Source organism: Atta cephalotes (assembly GCF_000143395.1).
Source record: "Atta cephalotes unplaced genomic scaffold scaffold00005, whole genome shotgun sequence".
In the NCBI taxonomy this organism is placed as follows: Eukaryota; Metazoa; Arthropoda; class Insecta; order Hymenoptera; family Formicidae; genus Atta; species Atta cephalotes.
Genome location: NW_012130069.1, coordinates 7,788,387 through 7,812,095, shown reverse-complemented (window position 1 = coordinate 7,812,095; position 23,709 = coordinate 7,788,387). Strand labels below are relative to the sequence as shown.

General features: G+C 35.0%; 1 protein-coding gene across 1 annotated transcript; it reads left to right on the top strand.

Annotated features, from left to right (window-relative positions):
- Nucleotides 1–466: 466 nt before the first annotated feature.
- LOC105626449 (protein kinase C-binding protein NELL1-like) lies at nt 467–22,047 on the top strand. The gene is made up of 13 exons (XM_012207751.1): nt 467–647; nt 7,156–7,306; nt 8,466–8,748; nt 9,001–9,156; nt 9,443–9,665; nt 10,117–10,308; nt 10,999–11,118; nt 11,861–12,121; nt 12,883–13,263; nt 13,388–13,647; nt 13,856–14,098; nt 17,368–17,388; nt 21,250–22,047. The coding sequence occupies exons 1-13, from the start codon at nt 467–469 to the stop codon at nt 22,045–22,047; spliced, it is 3,270 nt and encodes a 1,089-aa protein (XP_012063141.1).
- Nucleotides 22,048–23,709: the final 1,662 nt, after the last annotated feature.

The window sequence follows — 23,709 nt, the reverse complement described above, 5'->3', positions numbered from 1 at the left end:
GAAAATGAAATCGAATAATCGTAGAAAGAAGAAAATTAGAGCGCAATAATTATTCGATGAACAAGACAAATTAAAAATTTTTTTATTGCATAAAGATAAATTGCGCATTGGAAACAATTTTGTCGGCCAATACAGAACGCGAAAATTGTGGAAAGAAATTATCATCTTCAACATCATCTTCAACTGATTGCCATTGAAGTTTTTGCGTAACCGTAATATGAATAAATGAGAAAATATGAAGAAATTAATAGTTACGATTTCTTTGTTCAATTTTTGTATTTGTAAACTTTTCAGCCATTCATGTATTGTTATATCCTTACTTCGACTATCCATTTTATCACCAATACTCTCTCAATTAAATTTACAGTGACTTTTTAAATATTATAAACAATAGTAAAATGACTGTTGTATGAACAAATATTTTAAATTAATTGTTTCAGTGTCTGGAACGACGAAAGAAGAAGAGATGGGGATATCTTCGGTTACAGAAGGAACTACCGTAGTTCTCGGCGCAAAAACAAGAACAGGAAGCGATCCTGGAGGAGGTATAGATCTATTAGCAGCCCTGCAGCTTCATAATACTACTCGACAGGGCGTTACGCAGGTGCCAGGTCTGGTTAGATTGAAACCAGCCTATTATCTTCAGGGTAAGTCAACTTTATTATTTTTTTTTTTATATTTTCGGTTCAATTCACGAAATCTTAAAAGAAAAATCATCGTGTAGATCAGTGATTTGCAGCTCACTGACTTATAGTCAAAAATATAAAATTATATTTTCTATTTTACACAAACTAAATAAACGCAGCTAGAACAATTTTACTTATTTTTTAAAATGGTCCTCTGAAAATAATCCTTAAAAAAGGTGTGCACATATATTATCATTGATATAGATGATTGATAAAAGAATTCTTGGATATTGCAAAACAGTAATTTTTATTTTGATAAACAATATTCTGCAAAAAAGAATCACTTGTTTTACGGATTCCTATTCAATTTCCAACAGACAATTTAATTTCTCAACAAAAAGTTTTATTAGAAGTTTTATTAGAAGTTAAGAAGAGATACAATTTTAGAAATTTGACTTAAAATGTTAGTATTTTGAGAATACAATAAAAATTGATTAAAGCACGTTATGCTTGTTATATACAGACATAAGAGGAAATGAAGCTTTTTATTTGATTTACACTCCTTCAAAGCTACAATATATATATATATATTACACGATAAATCATAACTCGTACACGAAACTGCCACTTCGATAACGCTCTCTTAACCTAAATATTTCCTTAATTTGCATATCACCGGGGCTTTCTTTACGCGAGCGATTCTCCTCTCAGTCCTCATATAGCACATTGCAATTATTATGTCTTGTGAAGACGATGATTGCATTCTTTGAATTATAATTCACAAGACTTATCTCCATTATATTCCACGAAACTTTGCCACGAAATTCACTTCAGAAATTAAATTGAGAATATGAAAGATGATAAAATACGCGCGAAACAAATTATCTTGAAATATGAATTCTTATTGAAGACATTTCCGTGTCTGATTTTATAGTGTCATAATATTATATTTTATACTATAACATTATTTTAAAAAATTTACGCATTTATAATAACTTGAAAAATATTGAATATATTTCTATATGTACTTTCTAGATAAATTTCAAGTATTTTTTATATTTAATGCCATGTATATAGTTAGAAAATTTGTATTAAATTTAAAACATATTATGTATCCATTCAAATTTTTGTGTTAATAAAATAAATATATTTTGAAATCACATAAAAATAATACGTAAAAAATTAATATAAAAATATAACATTGACATAATTTAAAGCAAATTGTGAAAACATATTTCATCAATAAAATTAACATTTATAATATATCAAATTAATACATTTTGTTCAATTATCTTAGAATTTTAAAAATACATTGTTTTTTTTATTTGTTCACTTGCATAAATTATGTTTTTTTATCAAGAGATGTATATCAATTTAACAAAATATTTAAATAACACAAATTAATACTTGGATATGTTAAAAATTCAACACAGAAATTATAACCGAGGACCGATTTTAACGCAAATACAAAGTGTGTTTTACCGTATAGTAATATAACAGATTGCAAGATTTAGGATTAATTTACAAGTCAATGAAGAATCTTGTTCTAAAATTAATTCTTTGAAAAATAGTAAACGACAAGCAGCAATGCCTCTTGATGGATGCATGTGCCTCTCATTACATGACGCTGGTTATGCAACGTGCGATTAATCGATATTGCGAAAGGTCAGTTTGATAGCACCGCCTACGCGTCGTCTCTACTCGCAGACGCCAAGAGGGTATTCCCCTATGACGAGTATCGATTCTTTCCTCGAATTTCAGGAAGTTGCCAATTTCACAGCATTTTCGACAACCAATAAATTCATTCTACTTGAAAATAGTACGCGGCTGATGTATAACGTAATAAATAACAATTATTAATTATTGTTACGTTTTTTAATATTTAATTTTATATTTATTTTTTCATGTAATGCAGAATATATATACAATGCTTTGTGAATTTGATCGTGTTTAAAGGAGTTAAATGATGTTCCTGTTAAATAGATGATCCTTCACATCGACGAGCATGTCGTCTATTCAACCCCGTAACATGATGTATCCAATTATATCGGGGCATCCCCTCGCCTTTCGGCGGCGGATGATGTCTAAGCCACGTGGGTGTGTGGGCGGGAGTGCAACGGCCGCGGAAAGCAGGCCCTGAAAGCAGAGAGGGGGGGGAGGGGGGTTGAAGTGCCGCGGGAGCAGGGTTTCCCCGAAAGAAATTTCAATTACACCGACGCCCTTCTTCAAGCTACACCCTCACAGGGTGCTTTCGTGGAAGTTAGGCAGACTCTTCGTTCGCAACATCGAGAATGTAAGGGGGAGTCCTTTTTTTGTTCTTCATATCGTCTGCGAATCCTTGTCGCTCCTACTCCTGCTCTCCAGCCGCCTCTTTCCGTTCACTCTTGCACGCACAATTTTTTGTCCCCCTCCCCCCCCCCCTCACAAATTAGAAGGCTACCAGATATAATCGTAATACAATTTCTTTTCTCTGCCTACGTCGCAAATGTTTGGTTTAATTCCCCCGAGGTCTTATTATCTGATTCAAATGCTGATGATCGATAAAAGACTATATTTATATCGCAATTTGAGAATGATAATTTAACTCTTTAGTTAATAAATGAGATAAGATTAATATCCTAATAAAGATAAAAGCATCCTGTCGAAGATAAAAACAAAATTATCTTGTACTTTAAATAAATTTGAAAAGCGATTATACTAATATATAATAATACTCTTAATGATCAATAAAAGTTTACAAAACTGAACTTAAAATTGCAATATTAATAATTTAATTCTAGGATTCATAATTAAAAATCGATCTATTGCAAACTAAATCAAGCTTCTGAAAAAAATTCTGATTTTATCTATTGAAAACAAAACAGCAACGAAGAAATATTCGCCCTATTTCCTGTACATTTTTATTATCTTTCGCTGTCGCATGCAATAAGTCTCTCACCCCACTTCGATCATTCTGGATGGATACACAGAGAAGAGAAATTTCTTTAGGATTAGATTTATCTCGTATGAACTGATGGATCTTAACAAGTATTTGCTGCAGGACAAAGGACGAAAATGATATACAGCGACACGTGTCGGAGTTTTCTCTGAACTTAGAAAATAGGATCTACCGACCCTCTTTTGTGCTGCTTGGATAAGGGATTTGATGATTTCGACAATTCGGTTGAAGTAACCACGAGATTCTGACACAAATTCTCATATCTTATTTACCAAGCTCGCAGAGTTTTTTATTAATTGCTCTTTATGATATCCCAAACAAAAAAAAAGTTTCGCAGCAATAAATATCTCTCTTTGATACTTATTTAATTTTTGCGATGGAATTAAAACGTAGAAGATGAGACAGAAAAAGAAGAAACAGAAAAATAAAATAGAGAGATTTAATCGTTATATAAATATTTTACGATGCTATTATAAATTGATCAAATCGAGACACGCGAATTTTGCGTTGTCACGTTTAGACTATGTTTATCGATTATTTGTAACTTTTATAGGTTGCCCTGACTTATAAAAGAATGATATTATATTAATGATAATAATATAAAAATTTGATTACGTGAATAATGAAGTTAAAGATCGAACATTTTTTTACTATTAATTTATGACTTTTAATGCAAAGGAGAAAATAAATGTTTTCTAACATTATGATAGCTCAACTTGAATATCAGAAAAGAAATAGAAACATCAAGATTATCTACTTCTATTTTTTAATTTATCGAGTTTTATTGAAATTGAAAACGGGAAATTTGTTAACTTTGTTCTACGTAAGCATTTCGAATGCTTTGCTTATTCCCACAACGCACAAATATATAAAGGGTAAATAACCCTGACTAACTACCCTACAGGAAACGATCATTTTTCCTGCTCGAAACTGCAGCCAGTCTTCGCGTAGCGAAAACAAAATTTCACGGTCAAATTATGGTTTCTGCCCGTGTCAGTTCGAGTGCAAGGGTTGGCTCGTGCGTGCCAATTCGCGCGGAACGATTTTCTTCGAGACGAGTGAGCAGCGCTCGGTAGGGATGTTTTCTCGCTGGTCGGTCTACCTTTCTCCTTCGGTCGCCTAGACCGGTGGTATTACATTATAATTAAGCGTGCGCGTACGTAATTGCTCGACGACGTCGTAGCCGCGGATCGGCGGCCCTTCGGCCCGTCGTCGTAGGTGGCGAGACCCACGCGCAGAAAGGCACCGACGTTTTATTATCGGTCGGGTGTCCGGTTACTCTGTGCACACCGACGCTGTATCTGAAATTCGAGGCGCACTTTGCGTCGCGAGAAGCCAGCCAGCGGCACTGCGCTGCATTTTACATGCGGCAGTCGTGTAATGAGGTGTCCCTTATTTGGACAGGATCCTTTTTCGTATAAAAAGAAAAAAACCACGCATTTCGCCGCGTAAAATCGGAAATGGAATCTTCATCTACAAAATAAAAGCAAAAGTCTCGAAAAGAAATTATTTTAAAAATTATAATTTAAATTTGTAGACTTATTTGATAAACGACAATTTATATAAACGAGATTTAAAGTTTAATTATTAGATTTAATTGTACCCGCAGATGCAATCTAATTGAAAAAAAGAGATGAAGTTAGTAAATTTAAAATTCCAATTCCGAAAGATATTTTCTATTACATTCATCCTATAATTATATGTGCGCAGCTGCGGGATTTCTCGTTTGTACGTGACACATTACACGATTCGCTTAATGATGATGATATTGAAACCACGATAAACGGAGAGTAGGATTGTCGATTGCAGTGGCTTAGTTGCGGTGTAATTTGCCAAATGGCCGTATTAATCTGTCTAATGGATAGCTACTCGGACAAGCAGCAACCATTCGGACGCGACGTGTTAATTGAATATGCATTGAATATGAATACAAAGTATATCTATGATCGATTTGCACATCATGTGTTTCGATAATAATAGAATTATACGTTATAATTTGTATTCGCGAGAAGAAATAGAACACTTATAATGTCCTGTTAGATAGGCTATTTCTATTACATATCTATTAAACATAAATTTTATTTTTTTAAACCTTTAGATATTTAACAATTAAATTTTGAGATATTTTAAAACGCAAATTATTTATGACAATTATGACAAATAAAATAAGTTTATAATATTTTCATTTATCACATAATATAATTATATAATGAATACATTATATATTTAATTATATAATTATATTACATTGGTTTTAATCTTGCCTGTAATAAATAGTATAATTATACATTATAGTTTTCTACTATTATTAACTTATGTGAATTGTGTAAAATTGTATAAAACGATATTAAAAGAAGATTATATAATATATTCATAGAATATTTTACTGGCCCTTTGTTATTCCACTATTGGACTGTTCATTTTGTTGAACGTGTTTTCGTGAACAGGAATTTAGATCCGGAAGTTACAAACAATAAAAATTTTCACGTCAATACGATTACGTAACGGTTGCGCAGAGAATCTGCGACTAACTACTCTCCAAAAATTCGAGGTGGCCTACATCGCTATACTCTAATCTCCATCGCCAAGTCGATAGTTCAGTTCTCGCATTACTGCAACCAGTAAACGATCGTTCCGTTTTAACACATGACATTTTATGTAATACTGAAAGTGTTGTTATTTCACTTCCATGGATGGAATTCTCTTGCTATTTACTTCGTTATTTAGTGAGAAAATATGGCAAAATATGACAAAAAGTTTTAGTAAAATTTTCTCGATACTGTGAAAAAAATATATATCAAATAAATTGAGACTAATTAATTAAATAATTAATTAAATATATATTATTAATACTCATACATAATATTTTGATGAATATTTAAATTTCAAATTAAGTGAAAAAAAGATATTAGCATATTTATACTAGACAGTATTTTATATATTTCTGTCCAAGAAGATATTGTTTATTGTTAAAGAGCGGTATCATATAATTAATTCTTAGCATTGAATTATATTACATGAATAATGCGCACACTCTCTGTCAATAAATTTCAAAGTGAACAGAACTACAAATAAGCAGCTTCGATTAAAACATTTTCCAAATACTCATGTATTCTTGATTAATTCTTCATTATTTTTCAATATCGCTTCTCTCACTACGCGACTGAAAAGCATATCTTCTGCCATAATATTGCCTCGTAAATAATGTCGCTCGCCGTGCTCTAAATTCGAGGCAGACCGCTTTCCGGAAGGTTCAACCTTACCTGAAAGGTTAAAAATTCAAATCAGCTCCGCATCGATTTCAAGCACGGCATGCGACAGGCCTTCCTATAGACCTAGAATGCTTTCACATCCAAAAATCTTCATATATACATAATATCTAATGATAAAAAGCTATACACAGAACACCTTTATATTCTCGCTTGAATATGTTTAATTTAAGGCACAGGATGGAACTTAAAAATACTAGAAAGAATTGAATATGCTATACGGATTTCTACGAGAAAAATGCTGTATAAAATATACAGTTAAGAATTGCGGAGCACAGTCAGCCGTCTTGTCGCACTGATCATTGTGTTTTACTACTTCCAGGCGAAGAGAGGGAGCTCCGACTAAACGAGGAGAACTTCGAACGGGCGGCCGCGTTACTCCGGCGGGTTCCGGAATTCACTATAGCAGCCGCGCTGCGTCAAGAGGAGGCCAATTCTGGGACGATTGTAGCCTTTGCACACGGGAACAATAGGTATAAAATATCGAAAAATTTCTTCCCATTCACTCCGCAACACTTTGCAATGCCGTTTGGAAATTTTGGACTTGAAACAAACTACGAGTTATGACCTATTTCAAACGCTAAGAGTGATATAAATCGCGTGGAGGAGAGAAATCTTTCGGGCATATTATTTAATAAAATATATCACAAATATAAAAACATATTGATACGTGAAATATGAGATGATCAAAATACTTTTATAGACTATTAAAAATTACAAATGAAATACGACAGATCATTCACGAATAACTGTGGAATAGTCTGCATTTTACGATTTGATGACATCATACTCTAATGATTACAGCACAATAATTCCGCTGTCGTTTATATTTGAAATAATGATGTCTACATTACTCGGTACATATAACTAGGATAAAGAATTATTACCCATTCAACAATAAAACGCTTTTATTGTTAAATAATATCGCCGTGGCGAGATTGTCAGGCAACAATTGTACATATGCATTTTGTTTCTCGTCTCGTCGCTTTGTTAAAAATTGCTTCTCTGCTTTATAACTTTGTATGCATCGGCTGTAAAAGAAGTTAGTATGTCAATTGTCGAGCGAGAGTGAAGGAGCACTCAACTCAATACTGCATACTCCTTCGTCAGTACTTCGATAATACGATCTACCTGTTTTTCGCCTAGCTGACACAAATTGGATAGACTTACGCTCGTATATATTAACGTACCGCAACTATAACTAATATAGAACTCAATAAGCTTCTTAAAGGTCAATAAATTTCTCAAAACCTAATTACGCGTTGCCTATAACTACAGCTCAGTGGCGGTAGCTAATTTAAATGTCTTGATAAATTCAGATTATAACGTAAATTAGAATAATGCTCTTAATAAAAAATTTCAGAATTATTATTGTAATTATTATGATATTAATAATAAATTAATAAATCAGAAAGAGAGTTCACAATACAATCAACAGACATCAAATGGTATTAAAAGACGTAATTATAATATTTAAGTTTATATAATTCTTTACTCCAATTTAAAATAATTTAATATATCATATATCATATATTACATTTTATGACAGCTTTAGATTAAATTCTGAATAATTCATATAAGTTCTAATCGGCAAAGTTGAATTGGCAATAAATAGAATGCAATATGCGTTAGGTATTTGGAGCTGCAGAGCAGCGGACGCAAGGACGAGCTTCGACTTCATTATGTATCACGCCGCGACGGAACGGTACATGTTGAGGCGTTTCCTTTCCGATTAGCCGATGGCGCCTGGCACAGGGTCGCCTTGAGCATAAGCGGCTCGCAGGTCGAGCTGCTAGTCGACTGTCACCCTTTGTACAGGCGACTGCTGAGACCTGGTCCACCCGACACCAATTTCACTCTGCCGCAGCTCCAACTCTGGGTAGGACAGAGGAACGTCAGGCACTTTCTCTTCAAGGTGAAGCCACACATTTTACTGCATAAGTCTTCCCATATTGCTTTCTATTTCTTTTCTATTTAAAATCAATATTATTTAATTATAAAATTTGAATACTAGAATAAAATTAGAATTTATTTCTGCTAACTTAATTTTTATCAATAAAAACATAACCAAATTTTTGTTTGATTTAATTAAAACATATTTCTCTTAATATTCACAATGGTTTCACATCTCGAACTAAGCTTTCTGTATCATTTTCGCACACTACAGGGTGCTTTACAGGATGTCAAGTTAATAGCAGGACCTCACGGTTATCTTTCCCAGTGTCCTCAGCTCGACTCATCTTGTCCTACTTGCGGTCAATTTTCGATATTACAGAATACTGTGGAACAATTAATGCACAATCTCAATGAATTGACTCGTAGGGTGAGTAATTTGTACGTTTACACAGACTCTTATGTCGAAGCTACGAGATTTGATCAATATAAATTAAATGTAAATTACATAGGTATATGTATTGCTATAATTTTATGATATAATTATGCGGAATATTTCTTTATAGTTTATGTTTAATGCTTATTTACAGACTGTTCTTCAGTAATCGTCTTCAGTAATCAACTTTTTAAGAATTATTCTTGTAATAAACACTTTACTGCCTTTTATCAATAAAATATAAATAAGACAAATTATTCATGGACATCCTTCCTTTCAGCTAGCCGCTGCAGAGGGCAGGATAAGTAAAGTGGAGGAGTGCGAGTGCCAAAAGTCCTGTAGGGTGAATGGTACTATCCACGATGACGGCGAATCGTGGTCAAAAGGTTGTCAACATTGTTCCTGTCTTCACGGCGAGATCGAGTGTAAACCTACGTTCTGCACTCCGGTCACTTGCAAGAATCCCATCATTCCTGAGGGACAATGTTGCCCGATTTGTCTCAGTAAGTGAAATATAATACTTTTATATTTTTTCTCATCCTTTCATATTACAATTCACAAATGTATTTCTTTAACACTTTATAATTTGTGGTCATTTTTAACAAAAAGAAGCTTCTATTAAACCATTGATTTCTAAACATTAATTTTAAAGCTTTGGCAAGATTCTAGAATTCATAACATACACTAGGGTTCTTGTCATCTTTTGCTCAGCGCACGGTACAGCTTATCATTCATATTCCATATTTCTTGCTTTTGGAACATAGCATAACTTCTTGGCATCTTGGAAAGAATAACTCTTTCGATTGTTCTAATATATCGCTTTTACGTGAATCTACTCCCTTATTTTCACGCACGCAACTGACCGATTAGCTGACGTAGCGTGTTTCGTGTTCAGTCGTCCGCTTCCGTCTCGTGCCTAGTTACTTATCTCGCCATTCATATTCGCCTTCACAGGACAATGTTACTTGCATGGCGTAATTTACGATCATGGCGAGAGGGTCTCGCCGAAGCAGTGCGTCGAGTGCAACTGCTACGACGGTAGCTTCACCTGCACGAGAATCGACACTGACACCAAATGCCCACCACTGCCGTGTCCACCCAGTGAGCAACTCAGCGTGGCAGAAGAATGTTGCAAGTTTTGTCCAGGTACGTTTTCATGTTTGGAAAACTATACGCGGTAATAAATATATTAATGATTTCAAATTCATATTTTCAAAATGACAAAACATTTTAAGTTTTATATAGATACAAGTCGATTATATATAAACAGCCAGTTGATAGTTTCGTCAACAGAGTATCTTTTTTATAAAACACAAATTCTCGTTGTAAAAATAAAGGAACATTATAAAATTTTTCATTTTCAGACATTAAAATTTAGCGGATTTTGAAATTTTGAATAAACGTTATAATATCGGGATTGAAAGAATGGGGCAAGCATGAAAAGCAATAAAGCTTTGCGGAACAGTAAAGAAAGCGCATAACTTGCGTGTCATTAACAGCTCTAACCCTCTCATGCATGGAATTTCTTTTCTGGCGACTTTCAAGTCTTCTTCCTTTCTGCTGGTTTAAATAAATACGCATATATCATATCATACTCATCATAAACTAACAATTATATTAAGAGAAATATTTATATTAGTTTAAATAGAATAAGATAATTTTAATTCATGAGAGTTTGTTACTCTCCGTTGTCTAATTAATTTAGTACTAATACAATGTCCATTACGTATGGGAGGGTTACTGATGTCAAATCGGGCGACAATTTTCTGTCTAAAATCGCTAAATCGCTATTTAAATCTAACCTCCGTATTTGCATGGCTAACCCAATTTAACCAGGGGTGGACTACTGCGCGAAGGGCCACAAGTGTCATACTAACGCGTCCTGCCTGAATCTCCAGACGACCTATGCCTGCCATTGCGATATCGGTTTCCAGGGGGATGGTCTTAACTGTCACGGTACCTAATCCCTACCTAACTTGTATAATTAATCGTGCGTGAAGTATATTCGTCGGACTTAAGCTCCAGACACAATGCGAGGGAATAACGATAGCGATAGAAATTACACAATTTCAGCTTATCAGAAATTGCATAATCCGATATATCCGATTTCTGATAAGTGAAAATCGTTATTTTTATCGTTATTCTTTCGCATTGTATCTGGGATTTTATTCTCGCATAAAAAGCATGCGCGAATTTAATGTTGCTAAAATTATTGCATTGAGCTTTTATCTGATTTTAATTGAATGAATGTTTAAAAATTCTATTTTTAATAATGTGTAATTTATACTTCTCATCTATTTTTGTTAATTAAATTAATAAATGAATTTTAGTGTTTTTTTTTTAAGACAAATTATATTTTTCGTCGCTACTAAAAATTTTGTTATATAAATTTTTTATATTTTATAAAACATATAATAGTATATATTGAATATTTCTCAGCATCATTGTTTTACACCAAAATATTAAATATAATTATAATTTGTTTTATATAAATTTTATAATTATAATTCTTGTGTAAGAAAAGTATTTGCAATAATATTAAATAAAAATTCGTCATATCTTCTTTAATGTCTTATTTTATTTAGAAATTTCACTTACACAAATCTTTTTTTTAAATGTGATAAGTTAAATACGAGCATTCATATGACTTCGTTGATTATACGATCAATGATATTTTCTTTTCGTCTCGGTCATTCAGACGTGGACGAATGCAAGCAGCAAGGTGGATCGAACGGTCACTACTGCAACGCGAACACGAAGTGCGTCAACGTGATCGGTTCTTACACATGCGAGTGTCTTCCGGGTTACTATAGAATGGACAAGTTCAACTGTGCCGAGCTAGATGAGTGCGCGACTGGTCAGCACTTGTGTGACGAGCACGCCACATGTGTGAACACTAATGGTAGCTACTACTGCATCTGCAAGGACGGCTATACCGGCGATGGTTTCACATGCAAACGTACAGTATATCGCCTTTATATCGATAGAGCATACTTTAAGAGTTTCTCAATATTCGAAGCGACAACTCACAATATTATTCTGAGACTTTTCTTGGGTCCATTTTAATAATTTTATTAAACAAATAAACAAATTATTGTGTAATAAAACGTAAAGATAATAATTTTCATTATTGAAATTTATATTAATTTGAATTAATCTAATTAAATGTTCTAATTTAATTAAATGTTTACTATTTTACGAATGAATTTATGAAACTATATATAGTTATAGCAATTTCTGAAATAATTTCTGAAATAATTTTTAAAATTAATTCTGAGTGAATATTCTATCAAATTGTTGAAAGTAGAAAAAAATTTGAACCCATCTTCTTTATTGAAATGTTCGTTCTTCGAGCGAATGTATACAATTGCAACGGGATATTTTCATCAACAAATAAAATAGTAAAAGTAGATTTACTAAAGTGAAAAATGTTTATTTTTCTCCAACATATCGTTTCGCAAAAACTATGAAAAAATGAAAAGATATTCTCATCGCTGTTTAAGACTGATTGATCGATTCTTTTGTTCTCAGAGAGAGTTAATCACATAAAAAAATTATTTTTAAACTAACGATAATAAAATTGTATTAAGTTGCATTAAAAATCAAATCTTAATTTAAATTTGATGAAAAATATGGGATAGAAGATAATCGCAGTATCTTTATTTTTTAAAGTAAAAAAAGTCTTGAATATGAAGTAAAATTGTATTTTTTTCTTTGCAGCTATGTGCAATCAGACTTGCCAGAATGGTGGCGAATGTGTGACACCCGGAAGGTGCTCCTGCCGACGTGGTTACATCGGCAACAGTTGTGAACTCGACCTGGACGAGTGTGCCAGCGATCTGCATCGATGTCATCAATCGTCCACGTGTTTCAATATGCCCGGCTGGTATTACTGCCGGTGCAAGCCTGGCTACAGAAGCGCTCTGCACGAGAGCACTCAGGGCACGCAATGCGTCGATATTGACGAATGTAACGATCTAACGATCGAGAGGAGGCACACGTGTCATCCTACCGCAAAATGCGTCAACACCGAGGGCGGCTATGAATGCGTATGCCCACCGACGAAGGACCTGGAAGAGTCCGGAAAAGAATGCAGACTCAGTGAGTTCACTCATCGCGTCTACAATCAAGACATTCGTCTCTTAGAGTAAAATTGCTCGAGAATTGTATGGAGAATTGTATGCAAAATACAAAAAATTGTTACACTACTATATTGTAATTTTAGGTTGCTGGTTCGAAAATCGGGAAGTTACCAACGGTGACACGTTGGCACCGTCCGGAAATCCTTGCAGGAGATGCACATGCCAAGACGGCGTGATCACTTGCAAGGATCCCATATGTGACTGCAGCGCACCGGGAAGCCACAGGGATAAGTGTTGTCCTCAATGTAATCCCGCCGCGTCCTGTAGGCATCAAGAGCTCCATCACCTAGTCTTCAGAAGCGGAGAACGTTGGATATACCAATGTCAGACTTGCGAGTGCCTGGTAATAAAACCGAATTACAATATATATATCTGTCCGCACGACAGACTTGTGAATAAAATAAACGAATTACAAGAATATTTTAAGCAACTGATCTCTTCAAATCACAAATCCCATATCGTAGTTTCATATATGAAAATGTGATTCTTTAAAAAAAAAGATAATAGTTTGATTTTGAATTTTCTATGAATTATCGTACGGTCTTTTGTAGTACGGCGAAATAGACTGCTGGCAGATGGAGTGTCCACCGGTGACCTGCTCGAATCCCGTGACCGAGGAGGGTGATTGTTGTCCGCGCTGCGAGGACGATCCTTGCGCTCGTGAGGTGTTAGTGAACGGTACCTCGTTCACGGTTCCTAGTCGTCCCCGGCCGTGCAGCTACGCCGGCATCATCCATGATAGCGGCAGTTCCTGGCAGGATCCCCACGACAAATGCACCACATGCGAGTGCAAGGTAAGAAGAAGGATCGGACATGTCACATCGCAGGACCCGCGATCGCCGGTCTTTGACCTGATCTCATGCGAGATCTGAAGGATACGAATAGGATAAAGGGGGGAATTCGCCGGAGAAGGACGTCATGGGCACGGAAGACATGAGGATGATCGCCGCAGAATCTGCTGAATCTTTTCCACATTTCCATAAACTTTTAATAGCGTTCTATTTAATTTTAGTAATATAAAATGTGTTGTATAACGCACAATAACAATTTTTTACGTGCGCTTAATAAGATAATGTATTTATGTATTTTTTCATGTCTTCCAAGTAACTGTGCAAGGAGATTATCCCAGTCATAAACAAAATATTTGGTGATGTATTTTCTCGATTTTAAATTGTTAACAACGTGACAATGTTACATAATGAAAACATTGAAATGCAGATCATCCTAACGAGATCTTAGTACCCATCGCACTCACTTCTCTTGCGAATTCAAGAGCTCAAGGTCAGTAAATGAAAGGAAATATTGCCTCAATTTAGCCGTGGATCTGTCATGTGCCTATTCAATTGCGCTCGCTGTACTATGCCAATGTAAGATGCAAGAAAATCGCTGTGCAGGCGTCCATCGAATATGTATACGTACATGGCGGAGTATTAATACGTGCAAATCGTATCAATTTCATTTTCGTTCGTTTCATATTAAATTTCTTTCACAACGATAATTAGCATTCATTCTATCATCATCATTGTTATATTATTTTCATATAGAATGATTATTGTTTATTCTAACACTAACGTATTTAAACAAAATTAAATTACGTGTTAATTTTGCGTATTATTATAATTTTTTTCAAGATAAAAAAATTTCATGTAAAAAGATATTCAATCAACGAGAGATTAATTTTACTTCAATTACCGAATCATATAAATACGCGAACGTTTTACAATCCATTATATTAAAATTTCCACCTTCTTAGCATATTTGATCAAACTGTGCGCCATACAAACATAAAATTATTATACACACAAACATCTATTTATCATTTTACTTTTACTCGCTCTTTTTATTCTCTATCTGTCTGTTTTACTTGTCGTCAGTAGGTAATCCTCGAATAGTACAAGGTACATACATACTGACTGTCCTCTTTTTTTTTTCGTGCAGTATGCCATTTGTTTTTGCGGTGTGTATTAACGCGAATCGATTTTGCAAAGCTGAACGCTAAAATTTTATTAACTGTATGTCGAGAAAAGAAGAATAATGTTTATGTTGAAATCTAATTTCTCATTTGCATGAATTTAACTAACCAATTGAACTAAAACTATTTATAAAAGCTTCAGTATTTTGCAAAAAATATGTACAATATAAATATATGATATCATATTAATATAATCAAACAATTTATCTATTTATTTATCTATTTTCTGAATTTTTTATTCGATTGAACCCTTACATTATCCATTATTATAATGGTTAATTTATAATCAATATTATCTTCTCTCTCGGCGTACATTAATGCGTCGTGCTAGCCTTGTCATTATACGATTTCAGCGCTGTACTCACCAATGTAAATTATTCAAAGTTCATAGTTATATACATAGTTTTATACATTATTAGACACATCCAGGGGCGTCCCCAAGCTAGCCTAAGATAAATGTTATTTGTTTTTCAATGCCTGCCTTGCACGTGGCAGCGTTCATCGTATATTTCTCCTTGTAAAAGAAGAAATAAATATAGGTTTTTTAATTAAATCTTAGATTTTTTTTAGATTATAAAATGATTATCTCCTTCTAAATTCAAGTCTTTATATTAGAAAATATTGAGAATTTATTTAATTTTTAATGTTCATTTTTAATGTCCTTTTTTAAAAAAAAAAACCTGAAATTATCAGTATCTTATAATGAAAGGTAAAGAAAAATGCTATAATTAATTGAGCATAATCAGATTTTGGGCAGAAGTAATCAAATATCTAGAAGAGCGTGATTCGCAAAATTCCTTTTTAATGAAAAAATATTACGCTTCATATGTGTAGAAATTATAGATATGGAATGCGATCGAATACTGCCACGGCCGGTGAGAATCCCGGTTCGTATTATTTACGTCAATCTCAGAAAAAAAATTCTGAATTTCTCTTTGTTCCGTTTTCTCTTTGAGAAAACTCATGGTTCCGCTTCTTTGCCAAATGCTTCGCTCTCGTTATCGTCCTATTATCATCCTGAATATGAGACAAGATATTTGTATTTCAGAACTTTTCGCTTAACCTCAGTTGCAGAAACTATAAAATAATAATATTATATAGGGTTTGTGACGGATGATTATATCAGTAATTTAACAATTTAGAATGTATATTATTTATGAAATTTATGAAATTCTAAGTTTGTACATATATACACACATACTGTTCCTATTTTTGTTCGTATTTTTCATAAAATTTGATTTTTTGTAGATTTCATAATTATTTTATAATTAATATTAACAATGAAATAATATATATGATGTTTCATACTTGTCGTTTTATCTTTCAGACTTTGAAAAGTGTTTGGATTCTCGAACCTTTCTTAATATAAATTGAATAAAATTTCTATTTAATTAAAATTTTTTTAAAATTAATTAAAATTAGCTTCCTTGTTACGTTCGCGGCTGAATTTTCCAAAAGCTTTTAACAATAATTAATTTCCTAATCACCGTCATCAAAATCTTAAATTCTCACTAATCTGGCTAATAAAAAATGATAAATCCGTAACATCATATACGTCAAATCGAGATTGAGCCGAGATCTCACGATCGCGCGTGCTTCGGGTCGGCCCTGCATGGATCATTTTATTAGTGTTTACCGCCCGGCGACGATTAATAGAAAACGGACTTGACCTCACAGTGATCGAGTGTGTATCACGACCTTGACCCCGTCGATCCGATCCGCGATCTCCTAATCGTCGGTCGACGACAGTCTAGCATCGTGCCGCACGTTCAATCAAGAGCGGCGGCACGGTTTCATCAGTGGGTGACATTGGCAACGATTGGCCACCAGAATGGAATTCGACAGAATGATTCCGCTGGCGCCTAGGCCAATCATATTAATCTTCTAAGCCGCAACGATCGCGAATGTGGATCGACGTGGCGCAGAGAAAGGTCTTGGTCACGTATAGGATAAATAGCGAGGGAGGGATATAGAAAGGGGAATTGCGCCAAAAAAACATTGTCTGCCTGAGACTATGCTGTTGTAAATTAACCCCGCCATCTTGCCCGAGATGACTAACCTCATATAGCCTAACAATGGGTATCCTTGCAGGTGCCGTACTGCGCCCAATTGGTGAGCAATAGCGCGTGTTGTGTGCATCGGTAATCACGTCACTTCTACCTCACCTATAATCTCTACTACCTGCCTCTTCTCTTCTGTCTTTATTGTGTGCTGATTAATGTACTACGACTAACGGAGTGCTCGAGTGCTTTCTTAGATCCTTCTCCCCTACCTCTTCTCGTCTACTTATATAGTAATTCTATCTTATTTTTTTGTTAACTCGAATATTTTATCTTTCCTGCTGCTTTTCATTTTTTTGAAGTTTCGCACTTTTGCTTGATTCTTGTTAATAATTTTTTTTCTACTAATTCTTTTCTTCTTTTTCATATTCTATTGTATTTATTAGGAGGACTATCAGTACTATCACTATGTTAATCGTCGCACGTTGATCATCATCCATACAGCACAGCTTATACTAAAAAAAAAATTTCTGGTTGAAACTGGTTGAACGAATCAGAATTTAGTAGAATTCTAGTTGAGATAACCAGAATTCTGGTTGATATAATATTTCTGGTAAAAATCTACTAGAATTCTTATTTTTAATTTTTACCAGATAATTATATATACAATTAGAATTCTAGTAGCCTTAACTAGAAAAGTCCGATTCATTCATTTTCCATCAGAATTACTATTTAATCCAATCAAATCATTCCATATATTTTTTTCAATGTATGGAAACATTGGTACAACAACGTTTACAATATTATACTGCAATATTGAAACGTTGCAATATTGTTGGAATGATCTGTGCTGTATGTAGAAGCTTTATCACTATTCGACAATGTTGAAGAATATATAAATATATCACAAGCACAGGGCATGTGCATTTGGTAGTATCTGAAGGAAAGTGTTCTCGACGTGACGTTGACGATCTTCTAGAGCGTATTTAAGAGCGTAGATTTCGGAATTAGTAGACAGAATCCATGATATTCTTATTCACTAAAAATTACTAACTGTTCGACATTTGACAGTTATGAACTATTACACCTTCGTGTTGAGTCTTATCATACAATCTGATAGCTAACTTTTATTATCCCAATTATATAAACGATTGATTAACAATGCCCATTCGTTTGCATTCGCATTTCTGCTCTTAATCTGAAGCTCTTTATTTGAAATATTCACATTACTAAAAATAAATCTGCATGAAATAATTTGCATGTTTTTTATCATTCAGTGTCGTGCACAATAAATTCGTTGACGGATCGAACGAGAATACAGCATATTATCTTATCTCATTCGTGGAAAGATCGATTGCACGTTTCGAAATTTGCATGCATTAACACACATATTCTTCTTACATATTTTATTTCCTACTCTCCCAATGTGCATTACTCCCTCTCACTTTTCTCTTTTTCACCTTTTTTTATTTACGCACACTCCGAGACGCACGGTCGTTCATGCAAAAAGATAAAAGAGATAAAGGCGATTTTCGGTCGGCAGATCTTTCTCATGTCGATCGAGGAGCATGGCGCACGGGGTGGCAGACGTGTAAAGGTGCCACAACAGAAGGAATTAGGAATAAGGAATAACGATTTCAACACTGAAAAAATTTCTGGTTGAAAATGGACGAATCAGAAATTTCTGGTTAAATTTATTAGAATATTTCTGGTAAAATCTACTAGAATTCTTATTTTTACCAGAATAATTATATTAATTAGAATTCTAGTTATCTCAACTAGAATTCTAATAAACTTAACCAGAAAATTCTGATTCATCCATTTTTCACCAGAATTACTATTTAATCTAATCAGACCATTTTCTTTTTCTCAATGAACTTATCATCAGAAATCGGATACATCGGAATACACAGGTCTGATAAGTTGAAATCGTTATTCCTTATTCCTGATTCCTTCTATTGTGGTTGCACTCTACATATATATATTTACACACACACGCGCGCACGCACACATGTGCACACAACACATATACAGACTGCGTCTTGGATTCGCGATTATGTTTGTTTGTACGTCTCTCTCTTTCTTCTTTTTTTTATTTTTTAAAAGAGTCGTTGTCGCACCTGAGCCTCCACTGCACCCTCCTCTGATCTGCATTCGAGATTCAGTAGAAGCACCAAGAGGTCTCTTTCTTTCTCTGTATCAACTTATCAAGCATCGATTCTGGCAAGATAAAAGTGACTCGCACAAAAATGCAAAATGTGAATAATAAAATACTGAAGATAGAATCAAGCTATAATACGTAACAGAATTAATATGGCGAATTCGATGAAGCACTAGTACACATTAGTATTAGAGTTGTTGTACACTGATTTAATTTGAGTATAAAAATGAAATGCAAATATTTCAAATTATGAAATACATATTTTACCTAATATAATAGTAGTTATGCCCGTGCCTTGCCGACATAGCATATGCAAGCGAACGCGTGAGACAACCAGCAAATGAATTATCTAACAAGATAGACAGATGTGGTGATTTGGATGTGAGCTGTCAGCGCGTTCGGACGTATCTCTCGATTTCTATTGCTTCATCTTACATTTTTCCGGTATTCTGTTCCGTATTCTTGATCAATAAACGCTTCTTGTTCTTTTGCTTAACATTCATGTTATTTATTTCGGTGATTCGGGAGTGTGTGTGCGCGATCTCGTAAATCGGCCGCGAGGGCGCAACAGTACAATAAAATGTATTGAGTATTTCATGATTTAATCAATTTCTATATTTATTTATTAACATGTTTTTTTATTTTACGTTATTTTGTGTACGACGGCTTTAATGTGTATCAGTGTGTCCAATCGAATTCGCTATTAGATTTTTCCATTAGATTTTAAATAAAATTCCGTCACCAAAATATATAGATATATTTAGAGAATATTGTTTTATATTAATAAGCGTCATGCAAGTATTGTGAACACATATATATATGTCATAAAAGTATCCTGCCAGGATCGTAGCGGAAAGTAGTGGAAACTTAGAGATTTGTCGCCGGGTATCAAAGACATACTATGGAAATTCATTGTTTTGCCCCCTTTCGAATGTCAGCATGAGTGTCCTTACAGTTTTTGTAATTGTGACCATTTACAAATCGTCTTCTTAACTGAGAAAAGGACGCCAGTGCGGGTGTGAGGAACGTCGCAAGGAAAGTTTCAAGGGAAGTAAAACGGGGATCGAATTTTGCACGTTGGTTTATTATCTCGCCACGGCGGAACTGATGCGGTATTGTTCTACGAAACAATGAATTACATACTATGGACACAAGTACCTGCCTCATTACAGATTGGAAAGTCTTGGCATTGAGTAATCGATTGATAGTTAACCCATTTGTTAACGTTATATTACGTAGAAAAATATAAAAGATTCCATTATATATTTTAATCCATTTATTATTAAAATAAAAATTCTTTAATATGTACATAACAAGAACACAAAGTACGCTAAATTATATCGTTTATGAGCAAAAAATTGACAATCTGATCGATAAAATTTCTAATATTATAAAAGGTACAAGAAATGGGTTAATTATATGACTTCTATTCAAACATTTTCTCTCTTTGTAAATATTAGAATAGCAAAAATGTCTTTTTTAATTAAATAATAAATTAGAATAAGACGTCATGATATTCTATTGCTGTGCAAAAAAAATTCTATATAGTAGTTAAGAAATATTCATTTTTGTTCGGAGCACACGATCGGTTCACGATCGCAAAGCAACTTCATGTTCATATCATTTCGTATATTTGCATTTTTCACTTTCAATATATCATTTTTACCACCGGTTGTCTTCTGAATCACATTCTCTTATGAATCATGCTGGCCAAGACTTTTCAATCCCGAATTGACAAACCAATGTCAATAATTATGAACAAAAAATTCTCTCCGCCGTGGCTAACCCAGTCTCCCACGAACCTCTTCGTAGGACGGGCAGCTTTGCTGCAGCTACGATTATGGCTGCGCTGGCGATTTGGGCAACGACAAACAGCAACGTTCTTCAATCGCTGTTCCTGAGCCTCTCATACGCCATCCACCGGATCATGCGGTCCAGTCGCTGGTCAACGATGCACCGGAAGCAGCTCTACCAGCAGCGGTCACTGGCACATCCGGCACCACACGCACCACCACTTCCTCCATCGCGAGCACCACTTCTCCTGTCTCGTCGCCCTCGCACTACTCGTCATCCTCCAGCATCAGCAATGACAACCCTCACGATCTCAGACAAGATCACGCAAAGGGCTCGCATATTTTGGCCATGTCGCGAGTCCAGCAAAGAGACATGGCCTATCATGCCATCAGATCACAACAATACCAGCAACAAGCGTCGACCACGAGACACCAGCAGTTCATTGCAGGCTCGACGACGACGTCGTCGACGGCATCAGAACGGTCTGCGGCGCCGTCGACGACGACGACGACGACGACGACGACGACGACGACGACGATAAAAACACCGCCCGCGACGTCTATCGGCGGCAGATCATTGTTGCGACGCAGCCAGTCATCGAATATCATCAATCATCACGGCAGTGCCGCCTCCGCTTTTTCTTCTTCCTCGTCGTCATCATCATCATCGACTCTCTCTGTGGTCTTGGCAACCTCAACGATCGAGGAGCCTGATCTACCGCTCGCGAGCGTCCCCGTGCAAAGTCCTATCCGCCAACTGGTCAGTCGCCGTCGCAAGGACAGCAGAAAATCTATTGTCCTTGACAGCGCTACTTGAGGGCCGTGGATCTAGAGGAAGATAGAAAAGAACGAACGCGACACATTTGGCAAGGCATTCCAGAAGGGAAACCCGAAGGATCTCCCATAATCGTCCGACGCACGTTGTCTGTCTATTACATTCGGCAAAAAGGGGGAAATAAGATCGATAGTTAGCGAAAAGGAGGTACAGGATCATTAGTGATGTAAGCGATGTTTGCGGAGAATCGGTGCCACGAGGAAGATTTATTCTTTCTGGAATCTGTTTAAGAATTCATCTGGCATTTCCGAGATCAACGCCTCGTCAATGGAGCTAAATCGACAATCGCATCACTGATCTTGATCCTAGTCCAGCTAGATTCTAGGTTCTTACGCTAAGATCGAAGTCGCTAATACTGTCAAGTTCGTGTTGTTGCGATCGAGTTGTTTGCGGGTGAGATCACTTAGTCGCTATTGACATCCGGACCTAGAACGCCGCGGGACGGGCTTATGGCTGAGAGCGCGTACGCGTCCACTTTTCTGCTTGAATTGTTCGCTCGAGCTGGTGACCTCGCCTTTGGTCGCCGGATGAACGTTGAGATGTTACTCATTCTTCGAGAGATAATCGGTGCGGAAATGACTTTCAAGATCAACATAAAGGATTTACGCACGATGATCAGCTTGCAAATTTAAATATAATAAATATGCAATAAGTATTGAATACAACAGCATGTGGTATTCTCTACTGAATCAAAGTGCAGATTAATCTCAATTGATTCCATTTGTAAATTTTGGCTAACAGCGATATTACCTGGATATTGACTTCTTACAAAACTTGTTTACGCCTCTTAGAGTACATTATAAATAACAGTATAACAAAAGAACTTTGTATTGTTGATACGAATAAATTAGAATTAATAAGTAAAGTATCTACATAAGCGTGAATAAGAATTCATACATCAGAGAGTTGAAGGCTACATATATTTTTTGTGAACTTCATGAATAACGTAGTATGAAATTTAAAAACGAATAAAATTTGCTTATAAATCAATTATTTTCTTCTTATATAACTATTAACTACAACAATTGCAACATCGTTAGTGAAACTATAGAATTGATACTGATTATTAATTTACGAATAAAAAATATTGCATAATTTGCAATTCACATTTTCACGATTTGATCATAGCGTAAATATTGTACCATCAAATTTTCACATCATCAAGATTGCGCATAAGCGCAATAAATAATTACGTAACGATATGAATAATTACGTAACAATATCAAATAAGTATCATAAAATAATTGCATGTAGCCAGAAAATTTCTAAATACTCCAAGCAGAAATATCTCGAATTCATACGAATTGATAGATTCGTAGGAACTATTTAATGATGTTGATTTTCGACACCGATTGTCAATCGAAACTGTGTCACGCGTCCTCCGTCATTCAGGATCATTGAGCGAACGAGGGCGCTGATTCGCTTTCGCAGAAGAAGCTCCTTTCGCGTATTTGATTGAACAAGTAGCGCACAATATTTGGGCCTTATAAAGTAAATTGTTGATGTTCCGCTAAACCACGCTAAACATTTGTATGTATGTATGTACGTAAACGTCGGCAAAGCAGGAACGATATATATATTTGTCGTAAGGAATTGATCCCCGACGGAGGGGAGGACACACACAGAGTGATGTATATTGTATGT